This window comes from Pogonomyrmex barbatus, unplaced genomic scaffold (assembly GCF_055798465.1).
Source record: "Pogonomyrmex barbatus isolate J1 unplaced genomic scaffold, ASM5579846v1 scaffold9, whole genome shotgun sequence".
Taxonomy (NCBI): domain Eukaryota; kingdom Metazoa; phylum Arthropoda; class Insecta; order Hymenoptera; family Formicidae; genus Pogonomyrmex; species Pogonomyrmex barbatus.
The window spans coordinates 7088911-7110112 of NW_028297193.1; the positions used below are offsets into that span (position 1 = coordinate 7088911).

At 37.1% G+C, this 21202-nt stretch overlaps 1 protein-coding gene and 2 long non-coding RNA genes across 3 annotated transcripts in view; 1 reads left to right on the forward strand and 2 right to left on the reverse strand.

The window, feature by feature from the left end:
- Positions 1-7996: 7996 nt before the first annotated feature.
- On the reverse strand, positions 7997-11833 carry LOC148934573 (uncharacterized). Its single transcript, XR_016141235.1, has 2 exons — positions 11223-11833; positions 7997-11168 (listed from the first exon to the last, which is right to left on the reverse strand). It is a non-coding gene; the product is annotated as an uncharacterized LOC148934573 (long non-coding RNA).
- Positions 11834-12964: 1131 nt separating this feature from the next.
- On the forward strand, positions 12965-16574 carry LOC148934574 (uncharacterized). Its single transcript, XR_016141236.1, has 2 exons — positions 12965-15593; positions 15647-16574. It is a non-coding gene; the product is annotated as an uncharacterized LOC148934574 (long non-coding RNA).
- Positions 16575-17968: 1394 nt separating this feature from the next.
- Positions 17969-21202, reverse strand: part of LOC148934575 (uncharacterized) — a 33799-nt gene continuing 30565 nt past the window's right edge. The window contains exon 3 of the mRNA XM_089084486.1: positions 17969-20503. Within this exon, the coding sequence (XP_088940612.1) occupies positions 20412-20503 (92 nt within the window). The 3' untranslated portion in view covers positions 17969-20411. The remainder of the gene's footprint in view (positions 20504-21202) is intronic.

A 21202-nucleotide genomic window follows, 5' to 3' on the forward strand; every position in this document is an offset into this window, starting at 1 on the left:
CTGAGGCGGAACTCGACAACCGCGCCTCTTTAATTAATTGGAAATCAGTGCGTATTGTCCTCTCACGACGAATTCCGTCACATTGACCGATGAATACGCCGTCACATTTCGCAATGGAGAGGATGTTAGATCATCCAGCGAATGGCACCAACACATCTCATCGTCGTCGATCATTCGTGTCTCACATATCTGGCACCGATTCGCCACTTTAACGGTTCTCGTCATCGTAAACACACGACGACAAGTATCGCTCAAAAATCGCCTCGACAACGCGTCAAACCACAACGTTCTACAAAACAGGACAAGCGGCATGCGCTATATATCCTCATAGTCACCTAGATATGAAACATGCCTAAGGCGATGTAACAAACCGCGACATCCTGCGAAATAGGACGCGCTAGGCCACGCGGAAAACGCTCGGATGCGAGACGCACAAGCGGCATGCGCTATATCCTCATAGTCATCTAAATATGAAACACGCCTAAGGCGATGTAACAAACCGCGACATCCCGCGAAACAGGACGCGCTAAGCCACGCGAGACGCGCCTAATCGCGACGTTATGGAAAACAGACAAACCGCAATATCCTGTAAACAACGCGAGTCGCCTCGACGACGCGCCTAATCGCGACGTTATGGAAAACAGACACGTCTAAGGCGACGCGACAAACCGCAACATCCTGTCAACAACGCGAGTCGTCTCGACGACGCGACTAATCGCGACGTTCGCGCCCAAGGCTACGCGAAAAGCGCTAGACCGCGCGGAAAACGCTAGGGCGGCGTAACGCGCCCAAGGCTACGCGAGCCCGAAAAAAACACACTAAGGCGGCGTCGATGACGCGCCCGGGGTTACCTAACGGGAAACGCTAGGACGCGCCAGAAAAAAAAAAGGCTAGGGCGGCGTCGAGAACGCGCCCGAAAAAAACGCGACACGCCCGGAGTTACCTAGCGGGAAACGCTAGGACGCGCCTGAAAAAAAAAACGCTAGAGCGGCGTCGAGAACGCGCCCGAAAAAAACGCTAGAAAAAAAACGATAGAAAAAAACACTAGGGCGGCGTCGAGAACGGGGGAACCGACCCCGCGACCGCCTTACCGATCGAGAGGGATAAACCTGTCTCGATGACCGCCATAGGGATCCACCTTCTCTCCCCGAATGAACCCTCTGAAGAAAGAAAATCATCTTACCGACAAAGGGGGTCCGATGGCCCTTGGGGATTCTACGATCCTCCTATCTCCCCTCGTCCCCCCCCCATACCTTTGGGGGACATCGGACCCCCTTTGTTATCCTACTGAAGTAAACAAACAAATCAAAGAAATACTAGAGCAGGACAGCTCAGACCAAGCGTCAGCCAATGGAACGCACCACTATTAGTCGTGCCGAAAAAGACAGACGCTTCAGGTAAAACGAAATTACGAATTGTGATTGATTTTAGAAAATTGAATAATCTCATAATCGGAGATTCATTCCCGTTACTCAACATAACAGATATACTCGATCAGCTGGACAACATGAAGTATTTCATGACATTAGATCTCGCATCAGGTTATCACCAGATACCAATGGCGGAGCGAGATAAAAATAAAAATAAAACATTCTCTACGTTCTCCATACGATCATTACGAATTTAATAGAATGCCGTTTGATTTGAAAAATACATCTGCGACTTTTCAACACCTAATGAATTCAATTCTAACGGGCCTACAACGGATTAAATGTCTAGTATAATTCGATGACATTGTAATATACGGTCCTAGTCTTAAAGAACACAACAAAAGATTAAAACTAGTTTTTCAAAGATTAAGAGAAAACAATCTAAAGCTCCAACCAAGTCAAGTGTGAATTCTTACGAAAAGAAGTAATTTAGGGCATATAATTATCGAAAATGGAATTTCGCCAGATCCATCAAAATTACACGCCGTAAAAAACTTTCCTACGCCCAAAAAGGTAAGGGACGTGCAAGCATTCATTGGATTAGCCGGATATTACTGTTCGAGAATGAGCTTATATTAGCTTATATTTTCGATGGAAGTTGCGCGGGTCTAGTTCTTAGATGGCGGCACCGCACGCACACATACATTATGCATGCTCAGGGGAAAGTAACCACCTGAGGCGCTTCCGACGCTTCTCTAATGCGCGCTCTCGCTAGATCAGGACTTTCATGTTTCGGCCATCATACGCATCACATATCGCTCGAGGTAGTGCTTGATTATCGTGACTTGTGCAGTATTAATATCAGCAAAGGACAGTTCTGCTCTCAAGAGAGCATCTCATGAGCTCTTCGCTCATCCAATGTCAGTGAAAGCAACGTGATCGGGAGTGCTGCCGGACTCACAAGGCTACATCCTCAAGACGTGCTCGTGCTCACCACGGTGTTCACATGGCCGATGAATGAATCCGTGATCTCGTCTCTCGGACTTGGTGTTAGCTTGGAGAGCATTAATACATTTTCTCTAAGAGTCAGGAAATACAGGGCAACTCAGACTTTTTTCAAACTCTAACGGTATATCATCAGTGCTTCGCTCGGTACGCAGTTCAAAACTCTTTGATAGTGAGAATAGACATAAACTAATCGCGAGTGAAATCTGTGATATAGACTATGCGAGTCGCGGCATCGACTATCGAGAAATCGCTCATAGTCTCAGCATTTTTGTGATAGTTTAACCAATTTGCAAACAACTACAGAAAATTTATTGAAGACTTCTCACAAATAGCAAAGCATTAATGAAACTCACAAAGGAGAGAAATTTGAATGGTCCATAACACAACAAAACGCGTTCGACATATTAAAAGACAAATTAACGACCTGTATTAAAATATCCTGACTTTACAAAAAAATTTTTCTTAACTACAGATACGTCGGACTATGCAATAGGAGCCGTGTTATCGCAAGGTGAGGTAGGTCAAGATCAACTACGTCGCGTACGCCAGCCGCGTACTATCACAAGCAGAACAAAATTATAACACAACAGAAAAAAAATTATTAGCGATTGTCTAGTCAAACATTTTAAACTATATCTATATAGAATCAAATTTAAAATTATTATAGACTACAAACCTAATACTCAACCAATACTCAACAGACTAATATGATTATTTAACGTTACGGATCCTGGCTCGAGATTAATCCGCTGGAGATTAAAACTCGAGGAGTACAAATACGAGATAATCCATAAACCGGAAAAAACGAATGCCGACGCTCTAAATCGAAATATCGCAACATAGAAAATAATGCCGAGTCCGAAAAAAACTTATAGAGATGAAGAAAAAAAACAAATTTTATATGAATATCACGACGCTCCGATAGGAGGACATCAGGGTGTCGAAAGAACATTAAATCGCATCAAATCACATAACGATTGGCCAGGATTAAAAAAGAATATAGAACAATACATAGCGAAATATGAACACTGCCAAAAAAATAAATTACAAAAACACGTCAAAGCACCATTATTCCTAACCGACACGCCAACTTTTCAAGAAATGCGCATTAGATATAGTAGAATAAATACGTGCTTATATTTCAAGATAGCCTAACAAAATTCAACAAAAGAATACCGGTACAAAATCAAGAGGCGGCAACAATGGCTAAGGAATTTGTGAAAAAAATCATATTAGAATATGGAATCCCAAATAAAATCCTAACCGACCAAGGAACAAATTTCACTAGCAAATTATTTAAAATCATATGTAAATTGTTAAAAATCCAAAAATTACAAACGACAGCCTACCGCCCAGAGACAAACGGAGTTTTCAAAAGATCACACCGGACCTTAACAGAATATCTACGATATTATATTAATGAGAATCAGACGGATTGGGACGAGTGGATCTCGTACGCGATATTTGTCTATAACATAACCCCGCATACCGCCACGGGTTTCACGTCGTTTGAACTAGTCTATGGGCATCAAGCACCGCTACCTACGGCTCTAACTAGTTTATCCAAATCTTCGTATACATACGATGATTATGCGCAAGAGCTCCGCGAAAGGATACGAGCCGCGAATAAAATAGCAAAAGAAAGCGTTAAAAAAAAACAAAAGGCAAAGGAACGCTACGCTAAAAAGACAAAGACTGCTACATGATGAAACGGTACGCAGAGGACGAAAAAACTAGACGCAATATGGATAAGACCCTACGTAATACTAGAAAAAAATAAACGATGTCAACTATAAAATAAAAATGAGCCGCCGCACAATAAACACGCGAACTGACTAAAAACGTTCGTGGAAAACTAAAAAAAAAAGTAAAAATATAAAATAAATAATAAAAGAAAAATGTTGAAATTCACCAGTACGAAGAGCAATCATAAGAATCCAAAAAACGGTCCACAACACAAGTTACATACAAACAGTAAAAATAATAAGATAAACTTAAAGATAAGCGATTAAAAACTAAACACACACACACACACACACACACACACACACACACACACACACACACACACACACACACACACACTTATTCACACACTTACTCTCTGCATATATGCTTAGTCACTCAATAAATTATTTTGGTTAATTGCTATGTTGTTCGTAAGCTCGGATCTCCCCCTTCTCCCGAATCCTGACATCGAGGAGTTAATCCGCGAGAAAGATACACTGTTACAATATAACGTAGAAAGCAAACGGAAAGCGGTTATCAAAAAGAAGACACCGCGAAATTAGAGAAAAAAGAATAAGGGAAGAAGGATAAGCACGGTGAGAAAAAGCAAACGCAACAGATCGACAGGAAACGCTCTTTAGTTAAGAAAGCATAACAAGAATAAAGTAACATTATCCCAAAGAATTTGATAAAAAAGAAACGTCTATCTTCGGGAAAAAAACTCGTCCTACGAAATAAGAAATTTTATTTAAATATTACAAAATAAATCATGCGTGCAATTTGATTAAAAAACATTTAGCAAAATCTAATAAAAATAAAAATAAAAAACAAGAAAGATTCACCAAAAAAAAAACTCTGAAAAAGCGCTCATAGAAATACTCCAAAAAAACTAATCACTACAAATGGTCACTAAAACTAAGCACTACACTAAAGCTTAAACTAAAAACAGGTCATAACCTGTCCCGAATTATGTTCCAGGTCAACGTCCTCTCACTCTCTCAAGATTGGCCGCCGGATCATCCATATTATCTTTACCATTATCTAAAATCTCCTAGGCATACTACACAACAACTCGAAAAGTTCAAGCGTCCACGGGTTGAGCATCCGGATCATTACGAATATACCAAATGGAATTCTCATCAACTTGGAAGACTCCATTATTGTAAAAATTGTTGATGATTCACATCCATTCGCGAATGTGGCGAAAATACGCTTGAGTGACTGGATCATTCAAGAATTCGTCCAACTCGGCATCATCCACTTCGGGAATCACAAAGGAAAGCACGTTGTCATCGAATGACACTTCCGACGACACGTCGCGCCCAGAGCGATTCTCGCGAGCCTATGTTGAGACAAAAAAGATGTTGCAGCGACTGACAAAATGCAGTCGCAAGTTTCATTGCGACAAATGAAATAGTCACAAAGCTCACAGGAAACAACTAATATAATAAAAAAAAACAAGTAAGCAAGTGATAAATTAAAGAAGACATCAAAAGTCTAAAAAAAATAAGAAAGCGAAAAATGAATAATCATATGAGAAGCTGAAAGATATACGCGCTAGCTCAGACAGCAATAAAAAAATTTTTTCTCTCTCTCTCTCTCTCCCTTCTCTTTCAGGAAATAAAAAGAAATTTTATTTTTTTTAACATTACAGAATAAATGTATGGAGCTATGGAGAAAGAAGAGAAACTATCGTTTGAAATAAGGAATTTTAAATCACCTCGGAGTATACTTTGAGGAGATAGGAAAACTAAATGTAATCGAATCATTTTGGAAAATAGTTATAAGAATAGATATTTCACCAATTGAAAAACGAGCAGAGCAAATAGAAGAATACATTCTTAAGACGCAAAACGTACGTACCATGTTAGAATTTACAAAGGGTCGTGTTACAACTATAATAATATAATTGAAAATCATTACCAGCGACTAAAACATTTAATAAAAAGAATAAATTCTCTGTATAAAATGCAAGAGACGAAAACAAAATGAGGATGAGGACTGATCGACGGAATAGGAACCGTTGCCAAGACATTATTCAGAACAATGGACAATGACGACAGAAAACTAATCAACGAACAATTAAATATTTTACATAACAAACAGCAAACGACAGAGCACATAATAAAAAATCAAATCAAAATTATAAACGCGACGATAGCACATATAAACAATCAAGAAAAAATAATCCAAAACAACGAAAACAAATCTTATGCAATCAAAAAATTAGAAACTACAACAACAACGGAAATAAGTCACAAAAATATCAAGGAACATTTATAATTACAAATGCAGTCCTCGATGAATTGACACAGCATGCGGAAGATACATTAGAATATCTAATTGCAATAAAGAATGGAATATTACATCCGCGACTAATACCACTAGAAAAAAATAGTAGAAAATCTTAAAGAAGCAACAACACAAATACCTCAAGGATTATATTTATATATTATATTTCCATTTAATAAGGGAAGAAGATTGGACTATAAGAGAAAGTAACGACGATAAACACACTACGACAAAACAGACACACAATCCTATATTTCCTACTAATTTCACTTCCAATATACGAAATACTAAACATAATATCGCTATCAGTACCACACAAGAAAACATGTCTGCATTAATAGAAATCAACAACTCATTGATAGCTCTAAACACCGACAGACACACGCAAGACTGACTCAAGAAAAGCTAAAACAATGTAAAGAAATAAATTCAAATTATTTGTGCAAGCAAAGTTTCTCGATTAATAATGTTAAGATCGATCTATTATGCGAAATAGATACAATATATATATATATATATATATATATATATATATAGAAACCGATAACTGTTATAAAAATTATAAAATTAAATATATAACAATATATGAATAATCTTAAGTAATTCATACTCTTGATTATATTCCACATCAGCGAAACAAACTATTACGATTTCATGTAAAAATAACAGAGAAACGCGTAGAATTATCATAAATATGGGAAAAATAACACTATCAAATGATTGTAGAATAGTCACAGCGCGATAATAAAATCGAAAATTGTGAAACACGGGAAAGAAATAAAAACTTATCTACCAAATTATAATATTATAATACTGAGCAAGACTCCCAATACAAACAAAGCAGAAAAAATTAAATTAAAGGTTGTACAAGATGCGACAGACCTGACAGAACTAACAAAAAAATTAAACAAAATAAACGACGAAATAAACACTAAGGAAATATCGCCCTTTCTACAAAAGCACTTTGTATACCTTATATCGATAAGTAGCACTACGTTAATAATAATTATCGTTGTGATAGCGATAATAGTTGCAATAAAAAAGAAAGAGCAATAAAACACTACTAAACAAATATTAATAAAGCTAAGTAGAAATAGCGAATTACGTACTATAAATCGCGCCGTTAGAAAAAGCGAAAATACACGATTTTAAATAAACGATTATAACAAAAATTGTATCGGGAAAAATATTTGTAAAGCGAAAACTTCGTACTTCCGTTTTCTTTTACTAAGGGGGGAGAGGATGTTGTAGCCAGATCTACAACTAACAAAAGTTGTCCGCGTGAATTTCGAAAAGAGTCTTTCGAAAGACGGCAGAAGTGCGTGATCGCAAAAGCCGTGATCAATCTTTCGAAAGACCGCAGAGACGCATCGCGCAAGATCATTGCGAAAAGCAAATTCTTTAATTTGTTGATCGAATGGCGCGCGATGTTGATCAATCGAGACTGTGAAATCAATCGATGAACGATCAGAACGCTTTTGTTTCTATTATTTTTTTTATCTCTTATTATTAGAAGAATAATTTTTAATTATTTTACTAATGATAAAATGAATATATTTTTTATTCACAGCACAAATAAGGTATAAAAAGCTTTTTATAAATATAAGTTGTACTTTAATTTTTTTATTTTTATATGACGTATTAAATAATTTATCATTGTACAATGTATCATTATACATTTTATATAATGTACTATTTCTCAGGTACTATATTTTATTAATACATTATCTTGTTAGTAATAACAATGTTACAATTACATCTTGCATCAAGCGCATACATAAAAATACGTAAATAATAAATGCATGTTTAAATTTTGATTGATTTCGCTTATACAGAAAGTTTGATAAATTTTGCATACGAGAAACGGACGCGATCTAGCGGTAGTTTTCTAATTATTGTGTTTAGCAACAGATGTAGAATGTACGATTTCTATTACCGATTTGTTAGCAGATTATGCCAGCAAGCCCTATTAAATTTCTGTTACAATTTTGTCGCTACGACGTGACAGCATATTATGTTTATGATTTTTATTATTTTTTTGTCTATAACAGCTGACAAGGCAGATCGTGCTTTATATCTGTAGAAATTTTGCCGTCACGATGTGATGGCACACTATACTCTGTTTCTGTTGCGTTTCTGCTGTCAATATCTGATATTACAGATTGTGTTGCATTCTTGCCGCATTTCTGCTGTCATAGTGTGAAAGAATAAATATAAATATAAATATATCAGATGTTTACTATATTTTTGCAACATGTCTTAACGGCATATTATTGCTAAATTTTGGAGTATTTTCTGTTGAATATTATGGTAACACAAAATGCTTGAATTCTGATGTATTTATGACGACAAGCTTTGTTTAATTTTTCCTGCATTTTTGCAGCATGATACAAAGCTTGTTCGATATGTGCTGCATTTTTGCTGGCAATATCTGTTACAGCAGCCCATGCTGGATTGCTGCTCGATTTTTGCCGGCATAACATGTACCATAATTTCGCAATTTGTGCTTTTGACACGTTTTGCTATCTGGGATGTAAATATAATGAATGAATGAAATGAATAAATAATAAATAGAAATAAAAAATTCATAGTATAGATTTATACAAAGCAATATATATTTAGAAAGTAAAGAAACAAATATTGACAAATATTAATAAATATAATTAAAAGTATGTTATATTAAAAGATACAATAATACAATAAACATGTAATTTAAATGCAGATGCAGTGTTAAATAAAACAGGATGCCTTAACTTCTAATATTTATAAATTAATATTTTATATTTATTTATCACTATTTACTGAATGTTAATTACTGAGCACTAATCACTTTCTCACTTTATTTTCGTACGAGATGTATGTCTCCGTCACTTTCTGAACGTTAAATGCTTTGTAGGGATACACAAACACACACACACACACACACACACACACACACACACACACACACACACACACACACACACACACACACACACCCACACCCACACACACACACACCCACATATGCACACATGTAACTTTAACAATTCATGGCACGCGCGACGTGCGCATCATCTGATCAATCCACTAGAGTTTCCACTCTATACTTATCTCTTCCATGTTCTTAAACTCTCGCCAGCTTGTAGTGGATAATGCGTTGCCGGTCTGATTTAGGCTGATCCCTGAAAAATCAGAGAAGCAGGAAGGTTGCAAGACAACTAAGTAATACCACCACGATTTGAAGTTCGACCGTTGTCAGCAACGTCTCGCGAAGTTCTGAATCAATCTCGTTTATTTCAACAGACAACGGATAATAATTTCTAGAATAGTCGATTATTTGACAAACAAAAACGCGAACGCGATATTTACACGGCTTACAGCTAATATCACAGGACAAAGAAAATCGAAACGATACAATGCCAACAAGGGCATCGCGAACAGGAAGAATGCGCGTGACAAAATATTTATTTTGCGGTACGTATAATGCCAGCAAGGGCATCGCGGACACAAAGGAACGTTCGAGATTAGAAAACGCTGAAACAAAGAGAAACAGAAAAAAGAAACGCTGAAAAAGATCGCTCGCGAAAGAGGTGGCGGATCGCCGGAGAACGCACGCTGCGTAGCCGGAACGCTCGCGAATCGCAGGAGATCGCGGGCGACTGCCGCACGCCTAACGCTGATTAAAGACTGAAAAGACGCAATGAAACGCAATGAGCATGAAAAAAGAGCATGAAACGCAACGCAGACCAGAATGAAACGCCACGCGGACGCGGGTAAACAGAGCGCATGCGAAAGAGAAACGCAGAGAACGAGACGTGGAACTTTGACGATTGCACAGAACGCGGATAAAACGCAGAATAAGACGGGACGGAACAGAACAGAGACGGACGCGGATGAGACGCACGCAGATCGCGGATAAGACACACGCTCGCGAGCGAGAAAGAAAAGCAACACATACGTGAGTGAAAAAGAGAATGAGAACTAGCGGTCATACGCGAGCGAGAGAGAAGGAACGGGCGCACTCGCAAGCGTTTCGCGCGCAGGCGAGAGAGGTGGAGGCGTACGGAGAGCGAGAGGGGTGGATACCCGGCGCGATAAGCGGAACGCCGCACGTGGTCTGTGTCATGACACAGACACGATCGCGACACAGCACAGAACTGACACGTACGCGACACCCGACACTACGCAGGGCGCAGTTACACACTTGCACAGACGACCGGGATGATACCTGGAACTCTCTCTTCTCTCCCTGCGCTAGACGTGTGGCTGTCTGTGCATCCGATGGCAGGCACGAGGAACCGCGTAATGGCCGCTCAACACGATGTGACTAACGGGGAAATTACCACACTGGTCATGGTATGATTGTTTGCTTTCTCGGTGGACGGTGGCGCTCAGCGGCGGGCGCGCCAGGTGATGCAGCGGAAGTAGGTGGCAAGGGCGCCACAGCCCCTCTTAGTGATCTTCGCCGGTGGCGAAGGACACGAAAAATGAACCCTCTTGGTAGGAGCTTTAGATGCTGGCCGTTGAGGCACTGGCTGCTGAAGATGCGCTGACTCTGAAGTAAATGGCAGATAAGCTGGCTTGAGACAGTCGGCCGTCTTCTCCATCTCATTGACAAGGATGACAAAAATCTTGTCCGGACAACCTGGTGTGGGCCGGGATAGGGCGGTTCCAGAGACCTCTTCACCGAGTCCACCCGTTTGAACACGTGGATTCACGTGGCTAAGTTCTGGAGGACGAAGTGGCCTGGTGTGGTGGGCCTGATTGACCTGATGTGGTCCCTGAGTGCTGGAAGAAATTCCTGCGGATCAGCTGGGAGATCTTGGGTGACGAAAAACTCACTCGGAATGCGGAGAGACGTGCCGAAGAGTAGCTTAGCCGGGGAAGCCTGGAGATCCTCTTTGACGAAAGTGCGCAGGTCCAGCAGGACAGTCGGTAATAGCTGTGGCCATGATATGTCCGGGTTGCACATCAGGGCCGCCTTCAGGGCAGTGATGCTAATTTCAAGACGAGAGTCACGAGAGAGTCAGGGAGTAGGGATGCTACACACAAGGAGAAAGCATGTCAGTGAGAGTTCAAAAGTTCGGCCGGCGTCGGGTAATAGACGAGGCTAGCAAATCTAGTCCTGATTCTTTCGCTTTTTATTCTCACAACTAGCCTGCTCCGGCGATTCTGACTTCTGATCATCGAAACGATCACTTTACGATATAGGCTACGTTCGCTTTAGCGCTTACAATTGTAAGCATTATATCAATAACATTGACATACAATGTTCATTATATTAAAAAAAAATGGAAATTATATCTGTTATTAGAAAGAGTTATATCTGTAATTAGAAAATAATAAAGAATGGATATAATAGAAGATAGAAAAATTAGAAAAATAAAAAATTTTATTATATTTTTTGTATTTTTGTATTTTTTGTACTTTTTTGTATTTTTTGTATTTTTTGTATTTTTTATATTTTTTAATTTTATTTTTTATTATATTTTTTACACATTTATCTTTGTAACAAGTGTAATATGTGTACATTAAAACAAGATAAAGTTTTGTGCAGATGCGATGTTCTTTATAGATATTGTATATTATTTATTTAAACTTATTGCTATTATTATTATTTACTATTATTATTATTTATTTAACTTAATGCTTTAATGCATTTGATGAAACACAAGCAATTATCCTTTTTGCATATTATTGTTGCATATTAGGCGAAGATGGACCAGCAATATCGTCTGCAGCATGTAGCTAAAAATTTTTTTTTGCTTTACCGAAGAAATAACATATAATTTATCTGTCGACATAAAAGATAAATGCTTTTTATCGAGCTTCATGTTTAAAACAGTTTCGTTTCTTGCTTTTAATGTTGACTTCAATACACAAACGACATTTACAATAGTCGATGATAATCTGTTTCGTTTTTTTGTTTTAACATCTGTTAAGAGGGAAAATATTCTTTCCGGAGCTGCATTTAAATTTGGGAGTGCTCTAATAGAATTCAAGAGGGATCTTAAATTGGGATATTTAGTTTCATTATTTAAATATTGTCTTTGTAAAATCTCCTTCCACATATTATCAAAATTTAATTTTAACAAATCTTGTTTTTTTGTTACTGAAAAATCTGAATTTAAGGCAAACCATTCTTTCTTTAAATCGTTTTCGTCAAAACTATCCATTCTTGCAGCAATAAAAGAAAGATCATGGAATGATGTTTTCCTATCAGTACTTAATAAAGCTGTATGTGGTAAAAGAATGTGTAATTTTGATAAAAATGTATCACTTACTGGTAATCTTTTGAAAATTTTTTCGGCTGCAGGTAAAATCGCAAACAGTTCTCTCGAACCGTTGCACGCAGGTCGCAGGAACGGGCGCACCAGCGTTTCGCGCACAGGCGAGAGAGGTGGAGGCGCACGGAGAGCGAGAGGGGCGGCGAGCATCCGACGCAACAGGCGGAACATCGCACATGGTCGCACGATCGCGACACAGCACAGAACCTGACACGTACGTGACATCCGACACTACGCAGGGCGCGGTCACACACTCGCACGACACGGACGACTGGGATGATACCTGGCACTCTCTCTCCCTGCGCTAGACGTGTGGCTGTGCGTCCGATGGCAGATACGAGGAACCGCGTAATGGTCACTCAACACGATGTAGCTGATGGAGAAGAAGTTACCACACTGGTCGTGATATGATCGTCTGGTTCCTCGGTGACGCTCGGCGGCGGGCACGCCAGGTGGCGCAGCGGAAGTAGGTGGCAAGGGTGCCACAAGCTTAACCACCACTGTCGCCGAGCCTCGAGAACCGTGTACACCTCTTTTCATACTTGGAAGAAATAAAGATATATTTTTGAATCAGTAACCTTATTCTATGTGGTGTTCGAGATCCTATTCTACCCTTTTCGATAAATAAGTGAAGAATAAGGACCCACATAACTGGTGACCTCGACGTGAACAAAAAATTGCGAACACGTGCCGGCGTGATTCCGTCAGCATAGTCGCCATTATTCCCGCGAAACGACCACACCGCGAAGCGAATGTCCCGCGCGAGAAAACGTTAATCTTAAAACAAGAGTATCATAAGGTGAATATTCCGCGAAGTGAACATTCCGCGAAGTAAACATTCCGCACAAGAGAACGTTAATAAAGAGTGAGCATAATTATCAAAAATGTCCGTTACACCGCCCCCAGGGATGGAGGAAGATATACAGACAATCTTTGAGGGCGCGATCACGCCAATGCATAGCTCTCGACTCACCGCCGCCGACGATGCCCCGCCATGAAGAATTCGGTGCAGAATTCCGGAACGTCCGGCTGCCTACGTTCTGGAAAAACCGCCCTAAACTTTGGTTTGTACAATTAGAATCTGAAGTTCATTCCGAGTCAGATCGGATGATGTCAAATATAGCGCCGTCATCCGACACCTTGACAAGGCCACAATAATTATCGACATCCTGGAAAATCCCTCAAAAATAGATAAGTATAGACGATTCAAGGAAATCCTAATCAAAAGATTTACAGATTCTCAGGAAAAACAAATCAGAACGCTGCTGATGGACAAAGAACTCGGGTACAAAAGATCGCAATTATCGCTACGCGAGATGAAGGCATTGGCGGGGGAGAATGCAACCGAGGGTCTCCTCCGAACTCTCTGGCTCTAACGAATTCCAGTCCGTATTCACGAAATGCTGTTAATTTTTGACAATGCGAGTTTGGACAAATTGACAGAGTGCGCCGATAAATTGATGGATCATCCGGTGCCCATGAACGTCCACGCAGTACAGTCTACCTTACCGACACAACAAGAATCGTACAACAATTGGCAAAACAGATGGCTGTATTATCGGCAAAGATCGAAACCTGACCAACCAATCGAGATGGCTCATGTAACCGCAGCAAAATTCGCGCGCGGAGTTCAAATAGAGATGACGACACAGGAAAATCAGGTCAGTGCTACTATCATAAGAAATTCGGAAGACAAGCACGCAAATGTACTCTCCTATGCAACGCACACAGCCCGCTCGCGCAGGGAAACGAAACGGATCGCCGTTAGAAAGAGCCAGCAACGACAATCCCGAAATATCACACCGGCTCCATATAATCGATAGACGCTCCGGACTAATATTTCTAATTGATACAAGTGCAGATATATCTCTCTTACCAGCAACAGGAATCAAAGGAACAATCGCAGCTGCATCACTCACATTGTATGCCGTAAACGGGTCGCAAGTAAAAACCTATGGGCAGAGGTTTCTCACCCTCGATGTAGGCTTACGCAGACTTATCACGTGGCACTTCACAATCGCCGACGTATACCGTCCGGTTAGGAGCGAACCTATTGAAAAATTACGGTCTAGTCGTCGATATTCAAGGCTTGAGCGCTTAATAGATAAAGTCACGCAACTGAACGTTACAGAATTTCGATGTCGAGTGAGCTACGTCGCCGTTAAGACTCTCGACTTGTCTTCAACATATCATCAAATGTTGACGAAATTTCCCCAAGAACCAAGGTCACCCGCATAAAGGGCACACGAGGTATACCATTTCATAGAGACCAAAAGACCATCCGTCGCCAGCGGACCTCGCCGCTTATTTCCAGAAAAATTGAAAGTCGCGAAAGCGGAATTCGCGCATCTGATAGAACTCGGAATCTACCGTCTGTCCAACAGCCCATGAGCAGCACCTTGCATCAAAGAAACAATCGGACATGTGGAGACCATATGGGGATTATAGAGGCCTAATCACTCGGTGACGACCAGACCCACTTCTGTACATACATGATTTCACGAACATCCTCTATGGAAAACATATATTCACACATATATTTGGAAAACATATAGCACACTGGACCTAGTCAAAGCATACTATCAGGTGCCCATATATGAAGAAGATATATCAAAGATCGCCCGGTAACCACCCAGCTTTCGAATTTGTAACCATGCCTTTCGGCATGGTCTACGAAATGCGGAGCAAACTTTCCAGCGCCTGATGAATCACATTCTACAAGGCTTTGTTTTTGTTATGTGGACGACGTGCTAATCGCTTCAACGAATGAAGAACAACACAAAAAAGATCTGCGTTTTTCACCAAGTTTTTCAATACTTGCAAGTCACCGGCAACTATCAACCCGGCCAAATGCAAATTCGGACAACCTAAGATAGAATTCCTGGGACATGAAGTAACCAGCGGTATCAAACCACTAGCAGACAAGGTAAAAGCCATATTAGATTTCCCACGACCTGAAACATTAATCCAACTCCGTAGATTCTTAGGCATGTTAAATTATTACCGCCGTCACTTGAAACAAGCTGCAGCAAATCAAATGCCACTCAATGAACTATTGAAGGACAGCCGAAGAAACGACAAGAGACTGATGTCTTAGTCAAGATCCATAAACGCCTTCGAAACCTGCAGAACCGAACTGGCACACTTTACAACATGCTAGCACATTCTATGGAAAAAGCAATATTATTCTTCTCTACGAACGCTTCAGCACTGCCATAGGAGCCTCCCTAGAGCAAGTAAATAACAATCAGCTACTCCAGTAACTTCAGCAGGAACCAACGGAGAACGCAGCTGGGACAAATATGCCAAAAAAAACCTGTGATACCAAAAAAATACACTTTGCATCCACTAGTACAAAGAATATAAATAATTCGTAATATAAATAATTCGCGCTTATGCATAGACACTCAAGGGGGAATCGTGTACACACACACACACACACACACACACACACACACACACACACACACACACACACAGCATACGCACACATGCAACTTTTACAATCCATGGCACGGTCATGACGCGCGCACTATCTGATAACTTAAACCACTAGAGTTTCCATTCTATACTTATTTCTTCCATGTTGTTAAGGACTGTGTCCACGATGTTAGAACTCGGTCCGAAAACTCGGATCGAGTTTTTATGGAGCTTACAGCGCTTGAACAGTGGAAAAATTCTAGACGCTTATGAGTGGCTAGTGGTCAATCGGGACGTGGTCAAACGGGTGTCACCCAGTTTTTATTACTAATTCATTTGATTCGGATAACTACAGATGGCAATATATTTCAATTTATGAAATTAACTATAATTAGGCATGCCAATATTAAAGTATTGAACTTGAAAGGTTTAATTGTGTATATTTATATTATTTATGTAAATAAATATATTTTTTTAATTTATTAAATTATTAATTTATATCCATTTCTTTTTGTAAAAATGAGTTTAAAAGTAATTACTAATTAGTTGTTTAAATTTTCAGATTTTTTTCATATAATGTGTAAATTAAAAAAATTGATCGTTATTGCTTTAATAGCCGAAGCTGTAGAAAATAAAAAAACAGAAGAATTAATTAAACATCAAAGACGACGACGTCGATCAATTTGGACTCGAAAATGGATTCTTCGAAGAAATTTTCAATTACGAGGCACACTTAACTTTGCACACGTAGAATTAAGAAGAAAAGATAATATATGTTTTGAAAGGTTTTTTAGGATGCGAAATGATTTATTTGATCGTCTTGTGGAAATAATAACAGCATACAACGTACTAAAATACTAATATGAGGGAATGTATAAGTCCTAAAGAACAGTTATCACTTACTTTGAGATTTTTGGCTACGGATGAAAGTTATAGAAGTCTAGAATATTCAACAAGAATCCCAGCTTATACAATATTTCGTATTATTCTTGAAACTTGCCGTGTTTTATATGAGATTCTAAACATTATTTACAGGTAAAATCTACATTAAGAAATATATTTCAAAAAATATATAAAAATTATTAAAATATATTACATAGATTATTAATAATATTTAAGTAAAACTTTTGTAATTTAATATTTATATTCTTATTAATGTTTACAGACACCAAATATAACTGTGGAATGGGAGAAGATAGCAGATAATTATTTTCAGATATGGAATGTTCCAAACTGTATTACTTCTATGGATGAAAAATTACGTAATTTAAAAATAATAAATGTCTAGCATAATAAAGACCTAGCAGAAACGCTATCTCTATTCGTAATATTTTTAAGGAGTATTTTAACCGTCGGTCATGTTGAATGGCAGGAATATGTGATTTAATTTAACTTATTTTAATCTATTTTATTTTATTTTATTCATATTTTATTTAATTTTTAAAGAAACTTAATCATATATATTTACTGTTTGTACCTTTGTATGTATAATACAATATATATTAATTTTTTAAACTAACAGTTAAGTACATCCTGTAATTGAAAATATCTCCGAAAAATTGATTTTCGAGTACAAATTGATTGATTTCGATGTTTAATTAATTTTTTGTTTCTTCATCTTTTGGTTTCTTTTCTACATCTTTGGCTATCAAAGCAATAGCAATCATTTTTTTTTTAATTTGGTATATGACATATGAAAAAGTCTGAAAATTTAAATAGATAATTAGTAATAGATAATTATTTTTACAGATAATTATTTTTAAACTTAACTATAATTAACAATTTAATTATTAATGAAATCATATTTGTAAAAGTATATAATTTGAAAATTAATTTTGTAAGTGGTTGATAGAGTTTATTTGAATGAGAAAGAATAATATTGTCATATAAATTTATTTTATTAGATTAATATTATAAAATATAAACTTATGTTAAAAAAATATATATTACACAATGAAATATATCACAATAAAATATATCACAATATAAAATAAAATTTTATGAATTATTATGTAAAGTATTTAATAAAATAAAAAGTATTTTTGTTCTATATTTGTACTATCAATTGACTAAATAATTTTTCTTTGTATTTTTAAATTCTTTGGACTCTTTACGTTCCTTAATTCTTTAAAAGATATGAAATATATTTTTAAAAGAAATGAAATATGAAAAAGAATATTTTTAGGAAAAATTCACTCTTTAACAGAAAACAGAAAAGCAAGAGCCAATCAGAACTCAATGCTTCACGTATTGCTTACTATCACTGCAAGTTTTGATTGGTTTCTGCTTTCAAGATGTGAATTCTTCTTTACATTTGCATTATTGGCTAATTAAATAATTTTTTTGTAGAGCTTTTAAGTTCTTCGAGCTTTTTATATACCTTAAATTTTGAAAAAATGTGAAATATAAGAAAAATATATTATTAAAAAATATTAAATATGAAAAAAACTCATTTTACTCTGTATCTGCATTATCGATTAACTGAATAATTTTTCTTTGTAAATTTTTTATATTCTTTGGATTTTTATATTTCTTAATTCGCTTTCTAAATATAAATATTTCGCTTTCTAAATATAAAATCCAGTGCTTCAATCCATCTTGAACCTTTTTGTCAATTTCCATTGATGTCATCATATTGATAGCAGTTTTCCAAAAATTGTTTTTAATATCATTAAAATTGTCATATCTTTTTTTTTTTATTTACTGGTGTTTGACTACGTGACCTATTGGAAGAACTGCATGATGAATTCGATGATCGTACATTTAAACAAATATTACCTATAATTATAAAAAAGGAAAAATATGTAACTATACTAATTTTGCAATATTGTAAAAACATACATATATCAAAATATATTAATTACTTTTAATATTTTCATTATTATTGTTTTTTTTAAATATCTTGAACATCTAGAAATTGTAAATCATCGTTGTCCTCATCATCATATATTTCATTAACAATACATGTATCTTCTGTCTGAGTTTTTGAGATCTATAAATGAATATAACTTTATTAAATTATTAAATTCTATTAAATATTTCATTAAAATGTTTTTAAATATTTAACAATTTATATTTGCTCACTATTAATGAAGATTCTCCTTTTCTTTGTGTGATATAAGGATTTAAAAAACTGATTTCTTCAAAAAACCACCATAATGGCTTATATATATTGTCGCGAGCGTCGAGAACGTAATTACGCCCATCGCTGACAAAGCGGATTGCGGCAAGCGATACTTTACCCGACGAATTATTATTTTATCAAGCGATAGCGATTACCAACGTTACCGTGCTAATCGCGCATTTATTGTGTAACCGCTCCATGTGAAGCAACTGCTAACCGGGTTGCGCGGCCCTTACGCGAAAGCCGCCGCGCGACCCAGAAATATATCGCGAACGCTGACGAACATTTTGATGACACGGCAAGGACCGGCCGCCTGGAACAGGATAAAAACGGGAGACCGATATTAGGAGAGGACTCGTCGAGATCCGCCTTGCCGTCACGTCTGTCGCGATCCGAATTAAAAAGGACAACCTGTATCAATTTTTTAATAAAGTTTATTGAGTGTCGAACAAAATGGTGAGCGCCTCTTTCCCGTCGACTCCTTGATCGATCCCCGAAACGACCCACGCAACAATATCATTAGAAGATGCACCACTTATTTTAGATTGTTTTATTTTATTTAAATGTTTTAAATATTAAAATCATAAATTATTAATCTTTTTCTTTATAATTTCCGTTGTTATTGATTATTGCGTTATATTTTTGTATTGCTCGCTAATTATTTTTAATGCTTTTTTGCGTTCGATTATAGTAATCTATAGATTTTTCTATTACTAATCTGCAGATTTTATAATATATAAACAAGAATGTTGTTGATATAATAATATTAATGTTTTTATATTATCTTTATCCATGTTCATCTAAAATATAATTTTTAATAACAATATATTAATACACATATATGTAAAATTCTTATTTCAATATCAATATGGGTTTTTAATGTAATTAATTTATTATATTCAAGATTAGTTATTAATTAGTCTAACTAAATTTATTTTTATTCTTTCTTCACACTAATGGCAAAGATTTATCTATAACCTATTTTTCATGTAAATCAATGGATCTAAATTATTAATGTCTTGCTTGTATAAAAGATTGATAGTAAGGTATTTGATTATCAGAAAGCTAATAACTATTATGAAAAAATGGGACGTGCATTTTTTCATTCGAGCTTTCTATTTGAGTTTTTCATCTAAGTTCAGTGTGTCCACGATCTGAGTTTTAGTAATTTTCTCTCGATCCGAGTTCTCGGACCGAGTTCTAGCATCGTGGACACATGCCTTTAGACATCCCGTCAAGCTTAACCATCATTGTCGCCGAGCCTTGAGAGCCGTATACACCTCTTTTCGTACCTGGAAGAAATAAAGATATATTTTGTCAGTAACCCTATTCTATGTGGTGTTCGAGATCTTATCCTATCCTTTTCGATAAATAAGTGAGGAATAAGAACCCACAGCTTGTATAGGCATCTCATGCTAACAAAAGAAGAAAATATAGAGAAGAAGTGAGACGGAATATCCGTGTCCTAATTGGTTACGTACCTCGCTTGCACATGTGCAGTTCATTTTGACATACGCTGAAATCGGGAGAGTTGCGCTACTGTATATACTGTGGTATAGTCTTAAGATGTCATAAATCAATCACAGAGCCGTATTAAGGTCATTGCGCGTGAAAAAGTTTTAGTCATAATCGTAAGTCCATAAGAGAGGTGATCAATCACAGTCAAGTATTATTATGACATTGTGAGAATCATCGATATAGAATTCTATATGTTGATGGTGAAAATACTTGATTTGGGCTGCGTTCCGATATTTATTGCCAGTACTGAAAATATATAGTTCATGTCATGTATATTATAGACTTTCTGGCAGTGAATATTGGTTGGAACGTAGCCTTGGTCAATTTGCTTGTGGCTTTACAATTATGACCAAAATTTTTTTATGTGCAATGATCTTTAAGACATTACTTAAAAAGAGCTTAAAATAATATGAATATGATTATGAATATCGGCCTATATATCGATACTCAAACAATAGGGAGAAAACTTATCA